Genomic DNA, 22,767 nt, shown 5'->3' with positions numbered 1-22,767 from the left:
AAACAGGAATTTAAATGTGTGTTGGAGCAGGCATATTTTTACATCTAATTGGGTGAATTAAGGGTTTATGTCAACCAAACCAGAGTCAGTGGTTGTAGCAACAATTAAAAGACAAATGTAGATGCTTTATCTGAGTATTATTTTGTTTCTGTCAACTCTGAATGAAGTGTGTTTACGATGATAAAATTACTCTTTATTTGAATTGAGTCTGGTGGGTTTGCCGATAGTGATTTTGGACTGCTTCTGGTTAAACAAAGGTCTGTCTCTGTAGGGATCCTTTCCATAATGTTGTCAGACACTTATAATACCAATCTGAGCCTGTCAGCGGCAAATACAAGAACTTTAAGTGGGTGTAAAGGGGCTCCATTGCAGCCCACCTCGCCATCGCCAGCTGCAGCGCTCTCACTCAATGCTGGACCAATTTTTTTGAAAAAAGAAAAAAGAACCTAATCTTTTGCTGTTTTAGCCTCTAATTAATTTTGTTTTATGCATCATGGCAGCTGTTGCTGTAATTTCATGCCTCGTGCTGCGGTTTACAAATCCTTTCCACTTATTGAGCATGTTTTCAAAATAAGTATACAGTAAACTTTATTCACACAGCACTAAGTTAATGCTAATTGTAAAAAAGTCCTTCACGCTCACAGTTCATCCATGGCAAGTTAATATAGGCCTCATAATAGCACACAGCGCCATGAAACAGTCAGACAATTCACCATAAATTGAAGCAGCGCAAGCTTGAAAACAACATGCCACTCTGCATTGATGAGGTAAACATCCAGAGTCTGAAGCCAATGAAAATCGCCCAGCAGGGAGCCAGTGTGCAAATATAAAATTTCAGAAAACGTTTCCTTAATGGAGCAGAAATCCAATAGCTCTTTGACGGTTACCATCTGCTCAATAAAAAGTGTGTTTAATCTCGCCGAGCTGAATGGATTTCACTGGATGTCTCGGCCGCATTCAAACAGCTGCAGTTCCTCCTTTCATAGTGGTACTGTAGTAAGCCTTTTAGTGTTGTGACTAGTGTCTGCGCCACACTTCCTAAAATGAGGTTTTTCAATGGAAAAGTCTGCTCTCATTTCAATTCAGTGGTTCTGAATCCAATTTAGTTGTGTGACGTAAAATGAATCACTGCATGCTGCGTGAAATAGTAGAGAAAACGAGGATCTCAAAGCCATCTGCCACTGCTGAGATTTCTCAGTCTAATTAAAGGTATACAAACTTGGCTGCACCTCCCTTCACTGTTTGTATTGCAAGCTCCTTCTGCAGGAATGTTACATTTGTTGTAATGGTGGAAAAGCAGATACATTAGCAAGCCAACCAAGGTAGGTGCCACCACCCACCTGTCCAAAAGAAAACAGGCCAACTCTGTCTCGTTCTTCATGCTCTCCTTAAAGTCCCTGCCAGCGAAAGTGAAGACCAACCCCAGATTCACTCTCATTTTGGAACAATATTTGCCATGATCCTTTCCTGGCAATGCTGTACCATGTTATTTCTCTCTAATGTTAACCAATATCTTCATTGCCATGCAGTGAATGGATGTATCTTAAGAACAGTGCTGTTGTGGCTACCTAACGTTAGCTGAGATGCTATCGTAGGCGACGTTTTGTTTTTCCTGTGATTGCAAAGGCATGACCCGATCTACACTGTCTTAAGCAGGATTTATACTTGTGCGTCGGCTCTATGCAGAGCCCACACCTTAGCCTATGCCTTTGTGAGCATTTATACTTGTGCAGTGGTAAGTCTGTGTTGCTCTGCAGTTACACCTCCAAATCACTAGTCGTTCAGTTGATTCAAACCTCACATTAACCCTATGGGCACGAACGACGCATAGTGCGTCCAAACTCACACCCGTTCTTCTCTGTGGATTTTCTCCGCGAGAAGAAAAGCAGTGATACCACACACATCATTGTGCTGTCATCCCATCACGCTATAAATCCAGATTAATTGTCTACAAAATAAAAACCTGACGAATTTCTTTACAACCCATTATACAGATCTTGTTATCAGTCACTTCATATAGTGAGGAATATCGTATCTTACCACGTCTTAGGCTTGCGTGTGTTTCTCCCTGTCTATCCACATCTGTAGTCCGGCTTTCAAGATGCAAATATCTCCATATTGTCCAGTTGACACTCCATCAAACTTTGTATGACAAGACCAGCCACTTCACCTTTGCGCACACAGACAACTGCAGCCTAATTATGCATGCATGACAGGGCCGTAGTCACCATATACATTGAGGGGGACATGTGTCCCCCCCCAGTGCCCAAAATGTCCCCCCAATATATAACTGAAACTGAAAAACAACAACAGACTTTGTTTACTGCAAACAAAGTGGCAAATATTATCTTGGAGGACATCATTGCACTTGGTTGACTATTTTTCTATTATCTTAGATGTAAATATTGCATGTTTCTTTCAGATAAAACACATTTTTGACTTGTGAATGAGTCAATGGAATTTCTTGCAATAATGAAAAAATACTGGCAATCATGTCCGCCTGGCACAAACCACATATTTTGGACAACTGTGAAGTGACAGAATGTCCCAGCATCATGGTTCTTATATTGCCAGATTCCAGAGAGTCTCCCCTTTTCATATATGGCAGAATATGTCTTCTTCTAACTTGCTATGGTGAGATACATGTAGAAATGTAAGGATTTAGTCACACGGATTTGTTTTTTTTCATTGATATAAAAATTAATATAAAATACAGGCACATAGGAGGACATGGAATGATGGCAAATCTGGATAGCCCAGATTGTCCTGGAAAAAAAACCAAGATATAGCATGTGTATGTAGCCTTTATAATGACAGGCAGTAAAAATACCCCAAAAACGCCTAGGGCCCATAGGGTTAAACACCATTAAACATGGCTTAATAGAGACAATTTCAAACACAGGTACACAAATCAGCTTCACTATAACTCACAGCATTCACAGACAAACACTTGCCTCGCAACTAGCGGACTTTTCCTCTACTCATGTGATAACAAAGGTAACGTCATGAAATTCAGCTCCATTACAACTCACAAGATTCGTCGACAAAACAATTGTTTTATACTAAACACGTTTTCCAAACAAATATAACATGCTACCGTTATTAGCACAAGCCTATGGCATTTTACATTGTATAAATTAGTATAGTGACGAGCTGAGATTTCCACTGCTCGTATGAAGCTAGGATAAATCACACACAAGACTTGGAGACTTTATTGTCTTCATAATTTATTGTTTATTGTCTGTGAAATGAAAGTTAATAAAAGCTTTGTTTCCACTGAGGGAAATGGTTTCAGCTTACAAAAATAGAGAGGCGGTCTGCCTCGCTGCGATGTGTAGTTACATATCTGGGGAGGTGCACGTCAGGCTATGGCGTGGGGTAGGGCGTAGGGTATGGCATAGCCTCAGTGTCAATGAAGAACGTATGCCATAGGTACGGTGTCGATTATAAATCCTGCATTACTCTGCCTCTGATTGGCTTACCCTGACATTCTTACACTAACCAATCTCATTCCTCTTGCCTTAACTTAACCAAGCCAACCAACTAATGCAACAAATACAAGCCAGTCAGAGGGAGAGTAGGGCAAGTGTGGCTAGCTAACGTTAGCTGAGATGCTAGCGAAGATGGGTTGTGTTAAACTGAAGTCCACGATGGCTAGCTAACGTTCACTGAGTGTGTTTAAACTGAATCCCACAGTTGTTAGCTAACGTTAGCTTAGCATGTTATACTAAAGTTCTCAGTGCTACCATTAGCTTAGATGCCAGCGGAGATAAGTTGGTGGAGGGCCATGAGGAACAGGAGGGCTATAAGGTGTGCTGCCAGATATACTTGCCACCTTTTTGTAAAGTCATGACCTCACCTACGCACCATCATCATCAGGGGGTTACACACCACTGCCAAAAAGTTGACCTTAGGAACGTTTTGAACAAAGCAAAATAAAAATAAAATAAGGAAATACAGGCAGAGGGCAGAGTCCCTGCAGATAAATACACTACCACACACCTCTACTGGGTCATAAGTGATGACTGAGAGGGATTACTTTTGTATAAATCCATACATTGTTTTTTAGGAAAATCCTGTCGAGTGTATCTTTGTCTGTAGACTGACTGTCGCTCCCTTGTCCTTCCAGCAGGGGGAGCAGCCCCCTATAGAGAAGATGAAACTCTCCCGCAGCCGCAACCTGGAGGAGGCCCTGTCTGAGACCGACACGCTGGTATGACTCTTATAGTTTGTGTGTGTGTGTGTGTGTGTGTGTGTGTGTGTGTGTGTAGGAGAGAGAATAAATGGTGTGTCTTTGTTAATATCACTCCGAGGGGGGATTTGCTGCCATCTGTGCAGTAAGTGAGACAGATTGAGAGAGACGGAGAGAACAGAAGAAAGGGTGAAACAAAAAAGTGATGAAGCGTCAGAGAAGATGGCTTCAGGATTGCCAGTATCTCGTTTCACTGACACTGACAGTCTGTCATTGTGTGTGTGTGTGTGTGTGTGTGTGTCTGTGTGTGTGTGTATAGGAGCTAACAGATCAGGAGCTGTTTGCTGAGGTGGGCCCTTGCATCATGGTGTCAGTGGCAGAGAAACCCCGTACGCCTCTGAAGAGCAGCAAAAGTGAAACCCAGGCAATGCCATCGCCAAGGTAACAAATCCACCACTTATTTTTTTTATTGTAACCCCCACGCCTTATTTTCTCTGAGATTTTTAAGTGAGACTTTGTATTTTGTTTGTTGTGTCGCCCTGGTTCCCTCGACAAAATTCAGCGGGATTTTGGATGATTGTTTAAAGTGTGGCAAACAAAAGTTTATTTTACACATTTTGTTCAGCAAGATAATCTTCACAAACGGACACCACTGAAGATTTTTGAAGCATAAATGCAATCGCCAGAAGGAAAAAGCTAACATTAGGCAATAAACAAACTACACCACAGTCACATGACTTCAGCATCGCCACCACAACAAGGCTGTAGCCTCACTTAGTGGCTTGTTGGGGAGTGTTCATTATTTATGAGGGGGGAGAGGGTGGTGCAAAAAGGGGGAGGCACGTCAAAAAAAAAAAACGTAAGCCCCAGGGAGGGACTTGAGTTTTTTATTTTGGCTTAGGGGATGGCTGTATTTTGTGTTTAGTTTACCGCCGATTTTTAAAGAAAACATGTCCTCCAAACCTGCCAAAATTACACCATTTATCAAAGCCAGAAACAGTAAAAACAGAAATTATCCTTGGATTTCCAAATTTCTGATGGTCGTTGGCCACATCATGTGCGAAGAATGCTTCCATCAGAAAAAAAAGTAACTAAATCTGAGCTTTAAATACTTATATGTCATCAAAATTGCTTTATTTTACATGTCTCACTTGAAATTGGCCAAAAATAAACTGTTTGCACCAACTTTTTTTTAACTCAGAAACTGAAACTTTCAAACATCAGAAGGTACATTTTTTAAAACTCGATTAACTAATTCATGGTGGAGGAAGGGTCATGCATTTTCCCCTGGTCCCTCAGAGAGACTCAAGGAAAAATATTTGCAGTTTCGGAGGAGCAAAATACAAAATAAATAAATAAATAAATAAAGTCACATCCTAGCCACGCCCCTTCTCTGATAAATAAAGAACAGTCCCTTAGTCTTTTGTAAGAAATGTAAAAGCTTCAAAATTCACAAGTGGAGTATTTACGGACATGTTTTATGTTGTAAAACAAAACGTGAAAATCAGGCATCCAACTAAACAACCCATTAACTTCAAGATGAGGGCTTTGGTTGTGCAAAAATGCCAACTTATGTCTGTGTTTCAGGATTCCAGCAGCACTCAGAGGATAAAATACTGTTTAGCCTCTTCCTTGTATTTAAATGTGAATGTTTCAGATACATGATGTCATTTGTTTTTTAACCGTGCCATCCCCCTGTTTTCCCCCCAGGTTGGACGGCGGCCACACGCCCAGACAGAAGCGCATCAGCACTCCCATGAAGGAGCGACAGCTGTCCAAACCTTTGAGTGAACGGACCAACAGCTCCGACTCGGAGAGATCCCCGGAGCTGGGACACAGCACGCCGGTGAGTTAGCATCCTTCCCGAAGCTTCATTTTAACCTTGCGCACAGATATAAATCTTTATGTTGCAGTGTTCTAACACAGAGATTTACACTTTGTTCTTAGTCTCCTCTACTCTTCTACTAAAGAACACAAATGTGCCCTGATAATCTATGGCTCGCCTGGAGCTCAGATATGAATAATGTATGTGCTGATGAGTCATCTGAAGAGTAAATGTGGCGCTGTAGGGGGGGTTTATGTACTCAGTGTGTGTGTGTGTGTGTGTGTGTGTGTGTGTGTAGCTCCTGAGGAAGGCAGTGTACGACCAGCTGAACCAGATTTTGTTGTCGGACTCGGCGCTCCCAGAGAGTCTAATCTTGGTCAATGGCACTGACTGGCAGGGGCAGGTAAGTCTGTGTGTGTGTGTAAAGCCAGCAACATTTGTACGGTGTTTTTCATCATGCATCTCACCCTTTGTGTGTGTGTGTGTGTGTTGCAGTATGTTGCAGAGCAGCTCCAGGTACAAAGACACCCGGTGGTCTGCACGTGTTCGTCAGCTGAAATCCAGGCGGTGCTGTCTGCCGTGCTCACTCGCATCCAGAAATTGTGAGTGCTTTTGTGACAAGCGAACATTCACACACACACACACACATATACACACACACATATACACACACACACACACACACATACACACACACACACACACACACAGAAATGCACATTATCCGAGTTATAGTGTGCCGTAGTTTGCTGGATGACTCATCCTCTTAGTCTTTTTTCCCGCTCTGAGCCTTATTTTTCTGTTTCCTGTCCTCTTTTTGACCCTTTTCTCTTCTTCTCCTCCATCCTCCACATTTCACCCTCCTCCTCGTCCTCGTCTTCGCCTTCACGACTCCACATCTAGAACTTTACTTCTCTTTATGCCCAAACAATACTTTATATATCCCTCCCTTTTCTTCTCCTCAACCTGTTTTTTCTTGCTCCATCCCTTCACCCTCTCTTTCTCTCTTCTCAGACAATATTCAGTTTGAGTTTACTTCACTGCACTTTGCTAAGGCATATAAAGGGGGGTAAAGATCAGGGTCATAAAACCTTGAACTCTGATAATATTTTTTTCTAATAATTAATTTCCATGTATTAATAAAGGATTTTTAACTACAGCCAGATGCGTTGTTGGCCTGCCTGTACCATTTTCTTAATGTGACTGTTTGCCCCATTCTTGAAGAGGACCTGATTTTTTTTTTTTTTTTTTTAAATACAGCTAACTGCATAGTGCCTTAACCCAGTGTAGCACTCCCTATTTTTCCACATTAATGTCCATGTGTTTTATTTTTATACAGAAAAGTTTTTCGGTCAGGGTCATAAAACCTGGAACTCTGGTTATATTTATCTCTAATTTATTGGTTAAACACACACTCTGAAAAATAGATTAGGTGACTGATAGAAACGTCAGCACCAAAAGTTTAATAATCCGTTACTTTATCAGAATAAATGCCAATGACGCTCAATTTGGTTTTGGGAAATTGGGATGGACATTTTTTTATTTATTTATTTATTTATTTTTTTTTTTACATGTTTTCTGATTTTTTTTTTTTTTAAAAGATGAAATGAGTAAGGAAATGTCCCTCTGTTTTGATGTCTAGGTGTGATTGATTCAGTTTCATTCCCCTGGTGGGTTTTATGATGATTCCAAGAAAAGTTTTCATTTTAAAAATTGTGCTGATTTTCTGAATTCACGAGACAGTATCTCATAAATTCTCTCTCTCTTTTTTTTAAATTAACAGGATTATTACTGCTAAAAATTAAAAATCATGTAAAAATCTGCTATTTTTTCTAATTAACAGAAGTATTAGATTAGATTTATGTGGGGAAAAAATTCATGGGAAAAAATCTGTCCTTGTTTTTCTGAATGACAAGATTGTCTCAGAAATCTGAGTAAAGTTTTCTTAGAACAAAAATTCTGCTCTTAATCTTCTGAATTCACAAAATAATAATCCCATAAAGTCATTTTTTTCTGATTTAACAAAATTGTTGTCTCGGAATTACGAGAAAAGTTTCCATGTAAAAGAAATTCTGCTTCTCTCCTCCTAATAAACAATATAAAAGTCTTGTAAATTCATTTTTTTCTGAATTAACAACATTATTATCTCATTATTAAGAAAAACATGAGCAGATTTCTTCAGTGAATCCATAATGCTTTTGTAATTTCATATATAGAGAGATATTTATTTTTAGATGTCTTACCATTTGAATTTTCTCTGCTGAGGGTTTTGCAGCAGGTCAGTTTGTTGTGTGATTTGCGTTCTTGTCTCCACTGTTTACTGTAATCTGTTTTCCAAAGGCTTTGATGGATGAGACAGTGTGATCAAAGTCCAGCGGATCCACCTCCAGCACAGCACTGATAGCACTCCTCCTCACTGTCTTCCTGTCTGTGTCCCTGCAGCTGTAACTGCAACTCTTCCATGCCCAGAGCGGTGAAGGTGGCAGCGGTGGGCAGCCAGAGTTACCTGGGAGCCATCCTGCAGTTCTTTGTCACTCAGCTCGCCAACAAGACGTCAGACTGGCTCAACCATATGCGCTTCCTGGTCGTGCCTCTGGGTAAGAGAGTCCGCTCGTGTTTCCATGGTGACAAAGAAACTCTTGCAGAGTCATGCTGCAGCAGGGTTTATTATTTTGGGGGAAACTGTCTGGGGAGTGACAAACCTCTGGTCTTCCTTCAGACACAGACACTTGTGTGCACCCGCATTGTATTTTGGGAATACTGTATCTCGCCGCATTGTCTCAAGATCTTAGAAGTTGATTGGCTCAAGTGAAGCACCAAAATTACACCTCTTTATTTTCAGTTTAAGTTCCCTTTTTTCTTTTTTTTTTTTTTTATTCTTTTGTTTCTTTTATGCCTCCACGCCAACGATAGTCACTCCCGGAGGCAATAGGTTTTTGGGTTGTCCGTCCATCCATACATCAGTGCGTCCCATTCTCTTGAACATGGTGTCTCAAGAACGTCTTTAGGGAATTTCTTCAAATTTGGCACCAACGTCTACCTGGACTCCACGATTAACTGATTGGATTTTGGTGGTCAAATGTCAAGGTCACTGTGACCTTGCATCTCTCTCATTCTGATTAACGTGTTACCCCAAAAACAGCTTGAGGGAATGTTTTAAAATTTGGCCCAAATGTCCACTTTGACCTTCGACCACCAAATTCTAATCATTTCATCCATGACTTTAGGGTCAAGGTCACTGTGACCTTGCATCTCTCTCATTCTGATTAACGTGTTACCCCAAAAACACCTTGAGGGAATGTTTTAAAATTTGGCCCAAATGTCCACTTTGACCTTCGACCACCAAATTCTAATCATTTCATCCATGACTTTAGGGTCAAGGGCACTGTGACCTTGCATGTGTCTCATTCTCATTAATGTGTTATCTCAAGAACACTTTGAGGGAACTTTTTAAAATTTGGCCCAAATGTCTTCTTTGTCTTTTGACCACCAAATTCTAATCATTTTATTTATGACTTAAAGGTCAAGGTCAGTGTGACCTTGCATCTGTCTCATTCTCATTAATGTGTTATCTCAAGAACACCTTAAGTGAATTTTTTCGAATTTGGCCCAAATGTCCACTTTGACCTTCGACCACCAAATTCTAATCATTTCCTCCATGACTTAAAGGTGACAGTCATTGTGACCTTGCATCTGACTCATTCTGGGTAATGTGTTATCTCACGAACACCTTGAGGGAACTTTTTAAAATTTGTGTAAAGCAGCCATGTTTTCACAGACATGGATGTAAACTGTAAGGGATACTTGAGCAGTTCATAGAGGCAGTTTTTTCTTTTTGTTGCCCAATTTCGCCCACTTTTTCTTTGCCATTCCCTTCACTTTTATTCCATCTTCTTTATCAGGCTCCCACCCGGTTGCCAAGCACCTTGGTGCCCTCGACAACCGCTACAGCTCCTCCTTCCTGGACGGAGCATGGAGAGACGTGTTCAGCCGCTCTGAGCCACCACAGACAGGTACAAACCTGACACACAGATAAATACGATACCCCTGTTGGTGATAATTGCTCAACACAAACACAAATTTCTGCCTGTCGTCTCCAGATCAGTTGGATGTCGCAGCAAGAATCTCCCAGTATATCAGCGGAGCCACGGTCACGCACCAGCTGCCAATCGCTGAGGCCATGCTCACCTGCAAACACAGGACGTGAGTGAAGACGCCAAACACACACAAACCACAGCATTTAATCTTTATGTTTTCTTTAATATTCTCTGTCCTTTCTCTCTTTTCAGGCGAGATGAAGACTCCTACCAGAAGTTTATTCCTTTTATAGGGGTAAGATTTGTTCCTGTTGCATCAGACTGCCAAAGAAAATCTGAATTGATAGATTATTGCTTAGCATTTCGATATTTTGCTGACACTTTACTCTTGTTCTCCAGGTAGTGAAGGTCGGTCTTATCGAGTCTGGTCCTTCTCCAACAGGTGAGTGTTTGGAAACAGTTTAAACACATGTCACACACTGATTTATCTGCTCATGCCATGATATTCATTTTGTTTTGTGGTTTTCAAGGAGACACAGAAGAGGGTTTGGCGGTGAGCTTGGCCGTCCCCTCCACGTCTCCGCCCTCCCACGGCTCACCCACAGGGATGATTAAAGAGGCAGCCACGCCTCCCTCCTCCCCCTCCATGGGCAGCGTCCTGACAGTACAAGGGTAATTCTGACGTCCTACTTTCTTTCTCCTTTTCTGTTTTTTTATCCCATCTGCCTTTCCTCTCTGAATCACCATTTTGTATAAGAGTCCTGTATCCCTCCTAATCATCTCTTGATCTCACATTTGTATTTCTTTTTCTTTCCTGTGTACTGCTTTTCATTTTTCTTTTTTCTTTTGTTCTTAAACGTAAAAAATGTTCATAAATAAAAAGTATAAAAAAAGATTAAGAAGTATTATCAGTATAAAACTGTATAAAAAAGTATGCAATCACAGTTAAACAGTTAGCCTAAATATGTTACTGAAAACGTGAAGTGAAAATTAGGCAATGCAGTAACAGAATCTTGGTTTATATTTGATCGGCACTTCTTCTTTTATGATTTCAACTCAATATTTTCAGCCTCAGTTTTTACAATATCAGAAATAGTATGGCACCCACTTTTTGTTCACAAAGTCTCGCACTACAGCCAGTGCACTAAAATATGTTTCTAATGACATTTTAGTAGATGATACGGTAACTGAATCTTGGTTTATTTTTAATCAGCACTGCCTAGTTTTACCGTTTCATCTCAGTGTTCTCAGCCTCCGTTTTTACAATCAGCAGGATGACACCCACTGTCTGTTCACAAATTCTCGTAATACAGCCAAACATAGCACTAAAATATGATTTTGAAGACATTTTAGTGGAGATACAGTTAGAGAATCTTGGTTAATATTTGATAAGCGCTGCATAGATTTACAGTTCGAGTCTGGTCTGAGTTTGAGAGAGATAGAAAAGGGGGCTGGGCACTCTCTTGATCCGCTTCTATAGTCTTTCTCCTAAAACACAGGACGATTTACAATAGAACATTTTTATATGGACAGCATTTGTTTATTGTCTTTTATAGGGACCTTTTCAATAATTAGAGAATTGTAATTCTCACCTAAATCTTATTTTTTGGTCTAAAATGTAAGACAAGACAAGATGATAATCCTTTATTCATTCCACAGTTGGGAAATTTGCAACATTATGCAGCAGAGCGATAGTGCATCAGTAGACAAAAAACATAATGCAATATGTAAGTACGTAAATATATTCTGACCCAAGGCCGACATCAATCATTCCTACGTTCTATGATAGTGAACCAGCGATTGAGCCTTTCACTAGCTGCAGACCAGATTTCACTGCACGTGTGTTATACCCCAAGGATGTGACGAGATATGATGCCATTACTTCTCCCCTTTTTAACCTCCATGATGAAACTAAGGAAGTACAGTTCAAGCAACAGCCATAGAGCCGGCGAAAAATCCCTCGAATGATGCAAAATTTGAGATTTGAGCAGGGAGATCTGGGCGCTGGTAGGATGGAGGGAAGCACCATGGTTCTTTAATACATACTGCCTGCATTGTTATGATACAAAGCTGGTTAAAAATTAGCCATGTATCTTTTTAAATTATCTTAATTGTTCATGTGTAAGCAGGTAGCGCTCAGTGACTGCATCACACAATGTTGGGTACAGTTATCCACAATTTATGCTTCATATTGTAAAAAGGTAGCTGTCAGGTAACAGTGGTGCAGTGAGAAGTCGAATATTCCTGTCTAAAATATTGATGTTACTGTCTACACTGAGTTGTAACACAGCTTTTAACACCTTTAAACTATCCATCTATGTTTGTTCTGTAAGCATTTGTGTATTTTGCTTCCGGCACCAGTTTTGTCAACCAGTTTAGCTTAACTGGGAACCAGTTTCCAGACAAACGGGACTTCAGTTGTGTTTTCATCTGTTTGATTCAGGTGATTTTTGCTCTGCTTGCTGCTGCAGTCCATCTAAGAGCCTGACAGACTGCAGCAGTGTCTAATATAATCTTTCTATTTCACCCTCTACAGAACACATTTAGTGCAAGCGTTCACCTATCACAGTTCATCTTTTTTTTTTTAAGTAGTTTTGAATTTAAATGAACTGGGGCAGATCAGGTGCTGCAGAGGTTGCCTGCTCAGCAGAACGTCTCCTAATTTTATATTTCCGTCTTAAAGTTGTTCATTTGGAGCCTAAGACTGAAGAAAACGTCTCTCTAAGTGCTGCTGAAAGTGGGAACTGTGGTTTCAGCAGTTCCAAGTGATCCTCTAGTTTGTTGTTTTAAAATACATTCATAAACATTTTCTGTCCGCAGGAGTCCCAGCATGTCTCACGGTGTGGACGCCATCGGCCTGCAGGTCGACTACTGGCTGGCCTCTCTGGCTGAGAAGCGGCGGGAGGGCGAGCGGCGCGACACAGGCTGCAAAAACACGCTGAAGAGCGCCTTCCGCTCACTGCAGGTCAGCAGGCTACCAGGCGGGGGCAGCAGCGATCCACAGGCACAGGTCAGCACGATGGCCATGACCGTGGTCACCAAGGAGAAGAACAAGAAAGGTTAGTTGAGGAATCGAAAGATAGAGGAATTATTCATTTCATGTTCAAGGTCCAAGTATTTCTACAATTTCTCTCTCTACCTCTCTTCAGTTCCAACCATCTTCCTGGGAAAGAAGCCAAAGGAGAAGGATGTAGACTCAAAAAGCCAGGTCATTGAAGGCATCAGCCGACTCATCTGCTCTGCCAAGCAGCAACAGACCATCCTGAAAGGTAATCTGAAGAATTAGGACGGTTCGTTGTCTCTGTTTCCTCAATATGTGTTTGTTCGATTTGTCATCTGTACAAAAATAATGGACAGCAGTGACATCACCCATTGGTTTGTGGACTCCTGTTTTGAATCCTCAACTTTAACTTTGTTTTGTCACTAGAAGGCAATTAGTTGCACAGCAAGTAAAAACATACATAAAAAAGACATGAGGGAACACATAAGAATGTAAGAACTCAACAGTCGGGGGGAGGAGAGGGGAACACAATGTCCGAAAGGATGGCTTTAGCCTTCCGTACTATCTGTTTATGAAACAGGACAGATAACGTACTCCGCTGAACTTCCAAGATCTTGCTACTTGTGTTCACAGTGCGACATTTTTGGACCTGATGTTGAGATTCACAAATTAGCAGAGTAGAGAGAAGGTCAAGTTTGGCATTTTTGCCATTGACATCTTGGATTTTTGGAACCAGAAGTGACCATATTTGGACAATCGGGTGGAGCTAATGCTAACGCTAGCTGCTAGCTTGGTTAGCACAGTGTGTTTACAGCTGTGTTTGACTATGGTAATGCTGATGCTAACTGTCACTTGCGAGAAACAGTCTTAAAACAGTTAAAACAAAACGTACTTTCAAAAAAACCAAACGTTCGTCTTCTAAGAGGGTCAACCAAACCCTGGGCAAGATTTTTTTAGGCGACAAAAAAGTTATAGCTAACTTTTATGATCTGAAAACACACTGAAATAGCAGCAACTACAGTATGCGTATGCCTGTACTCTGTGAATCTGGGGTTACACCGTGGTTACCTAACCAACATTGTCTCCGCGGTTGCTGCCCCCACCTGTCACTCAAGGTGCCAAGCTCTTAATTATTTGTAAATTTAAGCCTTAATAACATTTAAACAGATTGGCATGAGTGTTGAAATTAGCTAAAGGGACCAAAATCGTTTTTTGCACTTGGCTGTGAACATGTTTATTACACCTGTAATGTTGGGCATTTTAACATGGGGGACTATGGGGATTGACTTGCTCTTGGAGTCAGCCTCAAGTGGTCATTAAATGAACTGCAGTTTTTGGCACTTAGGCGTTGGCTTCATTTTTCAGCCCCAGAGGTTGCTTGCTTTAGTTTTATTTCATCATTCTGTTATTCAGCTGAGTTTTTAACGTCTTATTTCTGTTTCCTACCAGTGTCCATAGACGGTGTGGAGTGGAACGAGGTTAAGTTCTTCCAGCTGGCCGCCCAGTGGCCCACTCACGTCAAATACCTGCCTGTCGGACTTTTCGGCTACAGCAAGCCCCCCTCCTAGGGGTGAGCACCGGCCAGCTCCTCTGACCCTGACTAAACCTTCAACTCTCCTCGATCCTGAAACACCTTTGTGCAAAGACCCCGCCTCACAGCACCTGCAGATCTGAAAGAAGACGTCGAGTGGCTGGACTATTTTCTTTATGTAGTTTCATTTTGGCTACAGTCGTCTTATTTCTCTTTGGAGAGGAGGAAGAGGAAGAGAGGGAGGAGGGTGTTGCAGGGGTGCAGCGTTGTTACTAGTCACTTTAATGCCCCTTTTTTTGTGTGTGTGGCGAGTGTGCATGCACACGTGAATGTACAGTATGTGTGCGTGTGTGTGTGCGTGTGTGTTTACAGGGGGCTTACAGCACAAGTTTATTAGCTAACTGCCATTTACGTTTCCGTTCTATGGAATGCAATAGCATGCAACAGCTCACCGATTTCAAGCCCTTAAAGTCCGACCCTCAACTTTCGATCCCTACAAGGTCCCACTTACCTCACCACCCGATCCACACATGCATGCTCTGAACTAACAGATACACCACTCATGTGCCGGAAAACAGTAACTCAGAATTAAAAACAAAACAAAAAAAAGTACTGTAACAGGGCTTCAGTGTTTGCATGAGCCAGTGAAAACACAAAGAAAAGTCTCCTCTGCTCACAAAATGCAGTCAAATAAAAGGCTTGCATGTGATGAGTTTCTTCAACAGACGCCCGTCAAAACAGGCCCATTATTTATTGATTTTATTTCAAGGGCTTCCATATAATTTAAAATATTTTTTCTGTACCACAATAAGTCATTTGGGTGTCTAATGCCTAATGATTCCTTTCAAAAAACAAAAAAGAATATATATATCTATATATATAAAGGGGAAGCGTCTTTTTTTTTTTTTAAATTGTGCTCTCGTGAAAAATAGTAATACCTTCCCTTTAACGCTGTTTTGTGATGCATAGTGTACGTTTTTGTGAAGAGTTCCAAAATTTCAGGGCAGGGGCTACTGTAACGTGCAGTTTTCTTTATCTCCTTATTTGCTATGCACTTACGAAGACACATCTGGGTGTTTGCAGAGTACAGCTGGTAAAAAAAAAAATCGATTAACCCTAGCAAACATGCAACAACAAACAAACGCATATTTAAACGGTCCTAAACTTGGCAGCGTTGATGGGAATATAATGAATAAAATCTGCTTTTCAATACACCACAGAAATGGGAGTTAAAGTCCTGCAATAAAGCACAATGTTGTTTGCCAGTTGTCCCCTAGATATTTTTTTCTTTATTGGCAACAGATTGGCAGCTTTCTCTTCAGTGAAAACAGCAGACCTGTTGAAAAAACAAATTTTTTTAAGCATTTTCCTTTTCTTATCGGACTCCTTAAAGGGACAGTTCACCCTAAAATCATAAGGACATATTTTTCTTCTTACCTGTAGTGATATTTATCAGTCTAGATTGTTTTGGTGTGAGTTGCTGAGTGTTGGAGATATCAGCCGTAGAGATGTCTCCCTTCTCTCCAGTATAATGGAACTAGATGGCACTCAGCTTGTGGTGCTCAAAGTGCCAAAAATACAATCTTAAGAGCAATGTGGTGTTGTCAAAAACATCGATTTAACATATTTCAGGACTCATTTCTTGCAGGTAACAGGAAAAATATGTCCAACACTCAGCAACTCACACCAAAACAATCTGGACTGATGAATAGCACTGCAGGTAACAGGAAAAATATGTATTTATGATTTTGGGGCGAACTGTCCCTTTAATAACCACCATTTTATCAGGAAATAACAGATGTATTTGGGTTGATGTTGAGTTATTTTGGCACAGGTCTGCTTAAAGCTTTCTCTAGGCTGTTGTGAGGTGATTAGTGAGTGTACAGTAACTGGTAACAAGTGTGTGTGTATGTGGTGAATTTAATGTAACGTGGTCAGAAACTTTGAGAAAAAAAAAATCACTAAATTAGGAGGAATACTTTTTCTACCGTGTGATAGAGGGCATGCAGTTGGTGTGTGTGTGTGTGTGTGTGTGTGTGTGTGTGTGTGTGTGTGTGTGTGTGTGCGTGTGTGTGTGTGTGTGTGTGTGTGTTGGCACTATGTGTTGATGGTGTGGTCATTATCGATATCATTGGGTAACAGATTAGGGCTGCAAAAGCTGCCATGGTCGGCCTAGTTACTTTGTGGCCTGGCACAAGGCGAATGCGGATTTTTCCACCAATATCAAAACACTTTGAAAAAAAAAACCAAAACAGAATCACTTAATTGTATTCAATTTTCTTGACATAATTCGATTGAAATTCAAATCATGGTTTATCATGATTCCTCTGAAAGCAGTTTTTTAAAGCCTTGTGTCACCTACATTGTAACACTCTCCATCTCCAGTAAAGTATTAGGTTTTTTTAAAAAGTGTTAATGCCAGTGTCTTGATTTAAATGCTGTTTTTGGTTGAAATCACATTTTCCTGTTTTGATGTTACAGTGTTACAGTCGTGATGTCAGCAGCACGTCTCAAACTCGGCTCATTTTTCTGTCCGACAGAACCTGTTACATGAAGGTTTCACTCTGAAGGGTTTGCTTGTTTGTTCACTCACTGTTTGGCTAACAGCTCGTCTGTCACCACCCAACAGACGCTCAGTTTGTTTGGTGTTGATTGATAATTCGTATTGCCAAATATTTGAATGTATTGAATTTAGTTTACATGTGCAGTTTTAAGGCACACGCAGATGTTGCTGTAGTATAATCACTTCGGTGTTATTTGGCTTTAACTAGACTGAAGAAATGGTCCAGTGAGGTCATTTCTAAACCAGTCTGGATACTTCCCTTCAACTTTTTTGTGCAAACAACCTATAAAAAGCAAACAGCCAGTGGGCTCGTGAAAGCACCCCTCTTGAAACCTGTACTTTTTCTTCACTCGTGTTGCTGACAACCAGTTAAGGGCTTTACAGACAGACTGACTGACTGATAGCCTCCACACGGGGGGCTGAGTTTAATTATTCCAGATTATCAGTGAACGATTATCAGGTAGTTTGACATCATTTCATTCCAAAATTATTAACATTTGAATCCTGGCACTCTTAAAGTCTTTTTGGCGCATAAGCAAACATCATTTGCTCTTAGAAAAACAACACTCATCTTGGTACCACTTTAAAATAACCTTTACGTAGAGAGGATTTATATGTTGGCACTAATGACTTCATTAAAGTTAATGAATAATTAAAGAATGCATTAAAGTTCAGGATTGAGCTGCTATGCGCTAATTGTGTTGCCAATTTTAGTGAAGTATCCCTTTGGTTAGTTTGCAATGTATCAATATAAAACAATATGGCTTTTAAAGGTGCACTTATGATTATTTTATAGTAACAATGGGATAAATTACTACATGTAATGTGAAGGGTGCAGCTCATACTGACAACCCCCCGAAAATTAGCATCCACCTCAATTTCCTATCCAGTCTATGGAGCGTTTAAGTGTCTTTTAGCTCATTGTTTTGGTGTAATGGTGCGTTAATTGAACACAAGGTGAATTTTCTTGTCTCTAAGTCGCAGGAATACAGCTGCTGGACTGTTTTTTGGGAGTATTTCGCAACTGGCACCCTTAACAACTGTGCTAACGGTTGTACTAACTAACTGTGAAAGGTAGCTAACGACTAACTTAGTCAGCAGTTTTCACATCTCTAACTCGTGGGAATACAGCTGCTGGACTGTTTTGTTTTTATTTGGTTTTTTTTTTTTTTGGAGTAATTTGCAACTGCCGTCCTTAACAACTATGCTAACAGTTTTGCTAGCTAACTGGGAAAGGCAGCTAACAGCTAACTTAGTTTGCGTAAAATACAACTGATAGTTGGAATCAAGTAATGTGAACATGGTAAACATGTAAGCTCCATTCTCCGAACCAGTGTGAACCAACACAGCAAAACTCTTTATTTTTCATACTGTCACCACTTCACTTTTTCTGCTGTTTACATTCCACAATGAAAGACCAACTTTAACGACGCAGCTTTTTGCAAAGAAGTGACTCAACAAAATACCTCACACAAGTCACAAATTTACAGAACTTACTGTGTAGTCCTGTGACTCTCCTTTTTTTCTCTGTCTCTGTACTGTACTGATGTTGAGTTGTAGAGTTCTGAGTGCCCACCGTAGATTTATAACACTAACTACATACCAGGCCAAGATGGTGCCTATTGATTTCAATGTAATGGCTCGCCTGGTGCATATGCCAAAAAAGAAATTCTAATTTCAGGTTTACTTCCCTGGTATGTGGCCTACTGAATATGTTTCTCCCACTTGCCCCGCCTACAAGTCCCAGCTCTGCTCGTAGACTTTGTGACGACGTCACAGATTTTTAAATTGTTTTTCTCAGCTAGAAGACAGTTTAACAAATATAAAACCACCATGGTTTAAAAATTAGAGTCATAATTGAACGTGTTTGCAGCGTCAACAGTTTTATAGACATCTCTTTATAATGGTGGCCTTTGGGGACAAAGCTTTTTGGGCTGCAGGGGATTTTATCACTGTAATACCGCAAGTGGCCACTGGGAAAAATTGGGAGCAAGACTGAGCGGCTCTCCTGGGGGCTTGGTGCCCACAGACAGCATTATTTGACCTCTATTTCTGATTCTCGGTGAGGTCAGGAGCATCTCAACCAGATCTCAATGCTAATAGGCTTCAAATTCAGATATTTCAACTTGTGCTATTACACGAATAGCACGAATTTTGCATCTTTGCGTCATTCACGTCACCCAGCGAAAAATTGCATCTCTTCAAGTTCAAGTCTTTGCATTGACTTTGTATGTTATGGCGCCATGCAAAATGCTCACTTCACGTTTGGATGAACACACGATAAATGCCGACAATTTTTACTGTTATGGTTCACTCTCTCGGGTCTCACCAGCCTCTTTTCTAGCCAGATTATATGTCAGAAAAAGTCTCCAAAACCCGACTATACACCACCTGTCCAGCAACAAACAGCAGACTGATGCAGTTAGCAGCTAGCAACACAATGGAGCATTTAGCAGCTTAAGGGCCTGATATTTCCCTCAGGAGTCGGTGGAGACTCAAACTGAGCCCACATGAGGGTTCATATTGGGCTTACAGTCATCAGGTGGTCAGAAACATGACTCCAAATGATTGATAATGTCTTTCTGGGTCTGCTGGATGTGTAAACATGCAACAGTTTGCTCACTAACAATAATATCAATGTTGTGTTCAAATCTTGTTTCTGCTGCCCCCAAGTGGACGAATAAATTCAAATAAATTTGCTTTATGTTTAAATGTTTGCAGATAATTATAGAAGGTTTTTTAAGATCTGTTGTACAGAATTAACTGTAGATAAACCAAAGGGAAGCTTCACTAAAATACTGAAATCCAAAATTCAGTTCACTTTACGCATTGTAATAACTTCCTTCTGATCTGTTTTAACCTTTAATAAAGTCATTAGTGACAACTTAAGACGTTTTTTTAAATTGTTCTTTACCATGAAAGGGTGCCACATTTTTAAATTTGAAACTCGGATTTCAAAAAGGAAAATTTTTCCAAAATTTATATAATTTTTTTTTTCTACTTAAACTGTAAACACGGAGCGTCAGTAAACTTGTATCTGCTGTTAGAGATGACCTTGCCTAACTCAGAATGCTCTCTGCCTTGTAGTGTTGTTGCCTAAATATTATTGCAACAATGTGAATCCAAACTTTCCTATATCGTATGTAGTCCTAGTTTATTGATGCCTCTTTCACTCGCAGCCTCCACAGGGAAGGTCAAGGTCAGGTCAGCTGACTCTCCGGCTGCCTGCCACCGATTGAACCGAACTTGGAAATATTCCACTGAAAGCGAGGCATTAAAAACTAAATCACTGCCAAAACTAAAATGTGAAGAAATAGTGATTATATTCAAATAGTTTGATGGGTTTTTTTGGGTGCCGATTACTGAAAACACATTAACAACAATCTTTATTCTGAAGTCATCATTTCAATGTTTGGAGGAACTTCTTTTAATCATAGCCGCATTCTGCAGCTTCATGTTTCATCAGCCATCTTTCATCATCCTTCTTTCATCAGCCATCTTTCCCATTGTCCTTACAGTTTACACGTTTTCCTAAAGTCTGTTTAAAAACGCTGGTTGTTCTGTACCTAAGTCTTGAACTTGTTCCTGTGTGTTTTTACCCGTACCTCTGTACCTGTGTCGACCTGTGTGTTTTTGTGACAGTGTTAACGATGGTTCCTGTCCTTGACTAGTCGTGGTTAGAGATTAGGAGCTGTTTGGTCCATCAATAATCTCTGTCAGTGATCAGCAGTGTCTTCTCTCTCCACCGTCCTCAGATATACCTCTGATGATGAGAGAGTCTTCTTTACCAGGCTTCCACAAACTTAGCTTTCTAAATGATATTGTCCCCCATTCCCCAACAGCTTGTAAATTTTGCTGTCTGTCCTCATGGGAATGGGATTTGCCTATGAAGCAGTAGATTTCTGCCTGACGAGGTTGTGCTCAGAGCAGAGCGTCCTAAGCTTGTGGACTTGTGGAGAGTATTTTTGCACATGCCATTGTTTCTTCAGCAGCAGTCTTCAGCTTTTTTGCCTTTTGCCTATAACAATAATAAACTATAATGCTTGTACATATCAGATAGTACTTGTTATATTGTATTCTAGTTCTGTTTTTTTTTTCTTTTCTTAATTTGACATGTTTTGTAGTACTGCTTTTTCATGATTACGTTTGTCAATCAAACAGATGTGGGATGAAAAGTGGAAGTGTTCATTGTTTCATTTGTTTTTTAAAATAAAACTATTCCTGATTTGTAACTCAGTCTTTTGTTGTTCTTTTTCAAATACAGTATACTGTACTAGGCTTGGGTAGTATCAAAGTAAAAAAAAAAAAAAAAAAGGTATTCCAGAAATACAGATGGTCTTCTAACTAATAAACTGATACAGAGATACTGTGTTGAGGTGATGTAGTGCACAGCATTCGCCAGCAGAGGCCAGTCTCTGCTCATGAGACAGGCATCTCAGCTGAGATAGATGGCAACTGCAAGTGGTGGGGATAACGTTACAGGACTAGTAAAGAAGAATAATGGCTCTGCTCCTGTTTGTGAGTATTGCTACGAATAACTTTATCTTGAGATGACTTCTTTTAACTGTAACAGTTGTTTTGTTTCATGACATCATCTCTGTTCTATGGGCCATAAGTATTTATACCAGGCAAGACTTGTCTAAGTAGGCTAATTGCACAATAGAAATGCAGCATTCTAGGCCAGACAATGATATACATGCTACAGTGACATCTATCACCAGCAGCCTAGCTTTTTAAAATTTGTTTATTTATATATTTATTTCGACAAATACTGTCATATACTGTTATGATAATGATAATAATAATAATAATAATAATAATAATACATTTTATTTATAGCCGCCTTTCAGGACACTCAAGGTCACCGTACAAAAGACAATAATAAAACAATCAATAAAACAATCAATAAAACATGACGGTCAAAAAACGTAATACATAACACAATACATAAAACAGCAGTAAAGTGCAACAGTGAGGTCATTCCAGTCCAGATTAAAGGAAGTATGTCTGAAAAGGTGAGTTTTGAGGCAGGATTTGAAGGAGGTGACAGAGTCCGAGTGTTTTATGTCCTGCGGTAGAGAGTTCCAGAGGCAGGGAGCCGACCGGCTGAAGGCTTTCAACCCCATGGTGGATAAGCGAGCAGGTGGGAGGGTGAGTTGAATGGAGGAGGAGGACCTGAGAGTACAGCTGGTTATATTAATGTGAAGGTGGACAGGTAGAGCTGGGTGTCATCTGCGTAGCAATGAAATTGAATGTTATATTTGTGGAAAATACTGCCAAGAGGGAGGAGGTAGATGATAAACAGGAGAGGTCCGAGCACAGAGCCTTGGGGTACACCGAAGGAGAGGGGGACTGGTTGGGATGTAAATGTTTTCAGTTATGATATGATATGATTGTGTTATGTTATGATATGTTATTAAGGTCTTAAAAAGTAAATACCACCCAAGCCTATACTGTATATTTTGTATGTGCATGTGTTTGTAGCGTTAAATAACCTTTTTATGCTTACTAAAAATTGTGGTAAGATTGCGATATAAAACATGAATTTTAACAGCTGGTGTTTCCAAATTCAGAATAAAACAATCTCAGTCTTGGAATAAATGGGGCTGCATTGAGAA

General features: G+C 40.3%; 1 protein-coding gene across 1 annotated transcript in view; it reads left to right on the top strand.

Moving 5' to 3' along the window:
• The window catches only part of LOC125883834 (phosphofurin acidic cluster sorting protein 1), a 112,173-nt gene extending 90,792 nt beyond the window's left edge, over nt 1–21,381 (top strand). The window contains exons 11-24 of the mRNA XM_049568419.1: nt 4,130–4,213; nt 4,512–4,633; nt 5,903–6,038; nt 6,316–6,420; nt 6,513–6,619; nt 8,460–8,614; nt 9,920–10,030; nt 10,118–10,220; nt 10,307–10,349; nt 10,454–10,496; nt 10,585–10,726; nt 12,875–13,113; nt 13,204–13,323; nt 14,505–21,381. Of these exons, the coding sequence (XP_049424376.1) occupies nt 4,130–4,213; nt 4,512–4,633; nt 5,903–6,038; nt 6,316–6,420; nt 6,513–6,619; nt 8,460–8,614; nt 9,920–10,030; nt 10,118–10,220; nt 10,307–10,349; nt 10,454–10,496; nt 10,585–10,726; nt 12,875–13,113; nt 13,204–13,323; nt 14,505–14,623 (1,629 nt within the window). The 3' untranslated portion in view covers nt 14,624–21,381. The remainder of the gene's footprint in view (nt 1–4,129; nt 4,214–4,511; nt 4,634–5,902; nt 6,039–6,315; nt 6,421–6,512; nt 6,620–8,459; nt 8,615–9,919; nt 10,031–10,117; nt 10,221–10,306; nt 10,350–10,453; nt 10,497–10,584; nt 10,727–12,874; nt 13,114–13,203; nt 13,324–14,504) is intronic.
• The last annotated feature ends 1,386 nt before the right edge of the window (nt 21,382–22,767 follow it).

The sequence above is a fragment of the Epinephelus fuscoguttatus genome, linkage group LG23 (genome assembly GCF_011397635.1).
Source record: "Epinephelus fuscoguttatus linkage group LG23, E.fuscoguttatus.final_Chr_v1".
Lineage (NCBI taxonomy): Eukaryota > Metazoa > Chordata > Actinopteri > Perciformes > Serranidae > Epinephelus > Epinephelus fuscoguttatus.
This window is presented reverse-complemented; position numbering and strand designations above follow the sequence as displayed.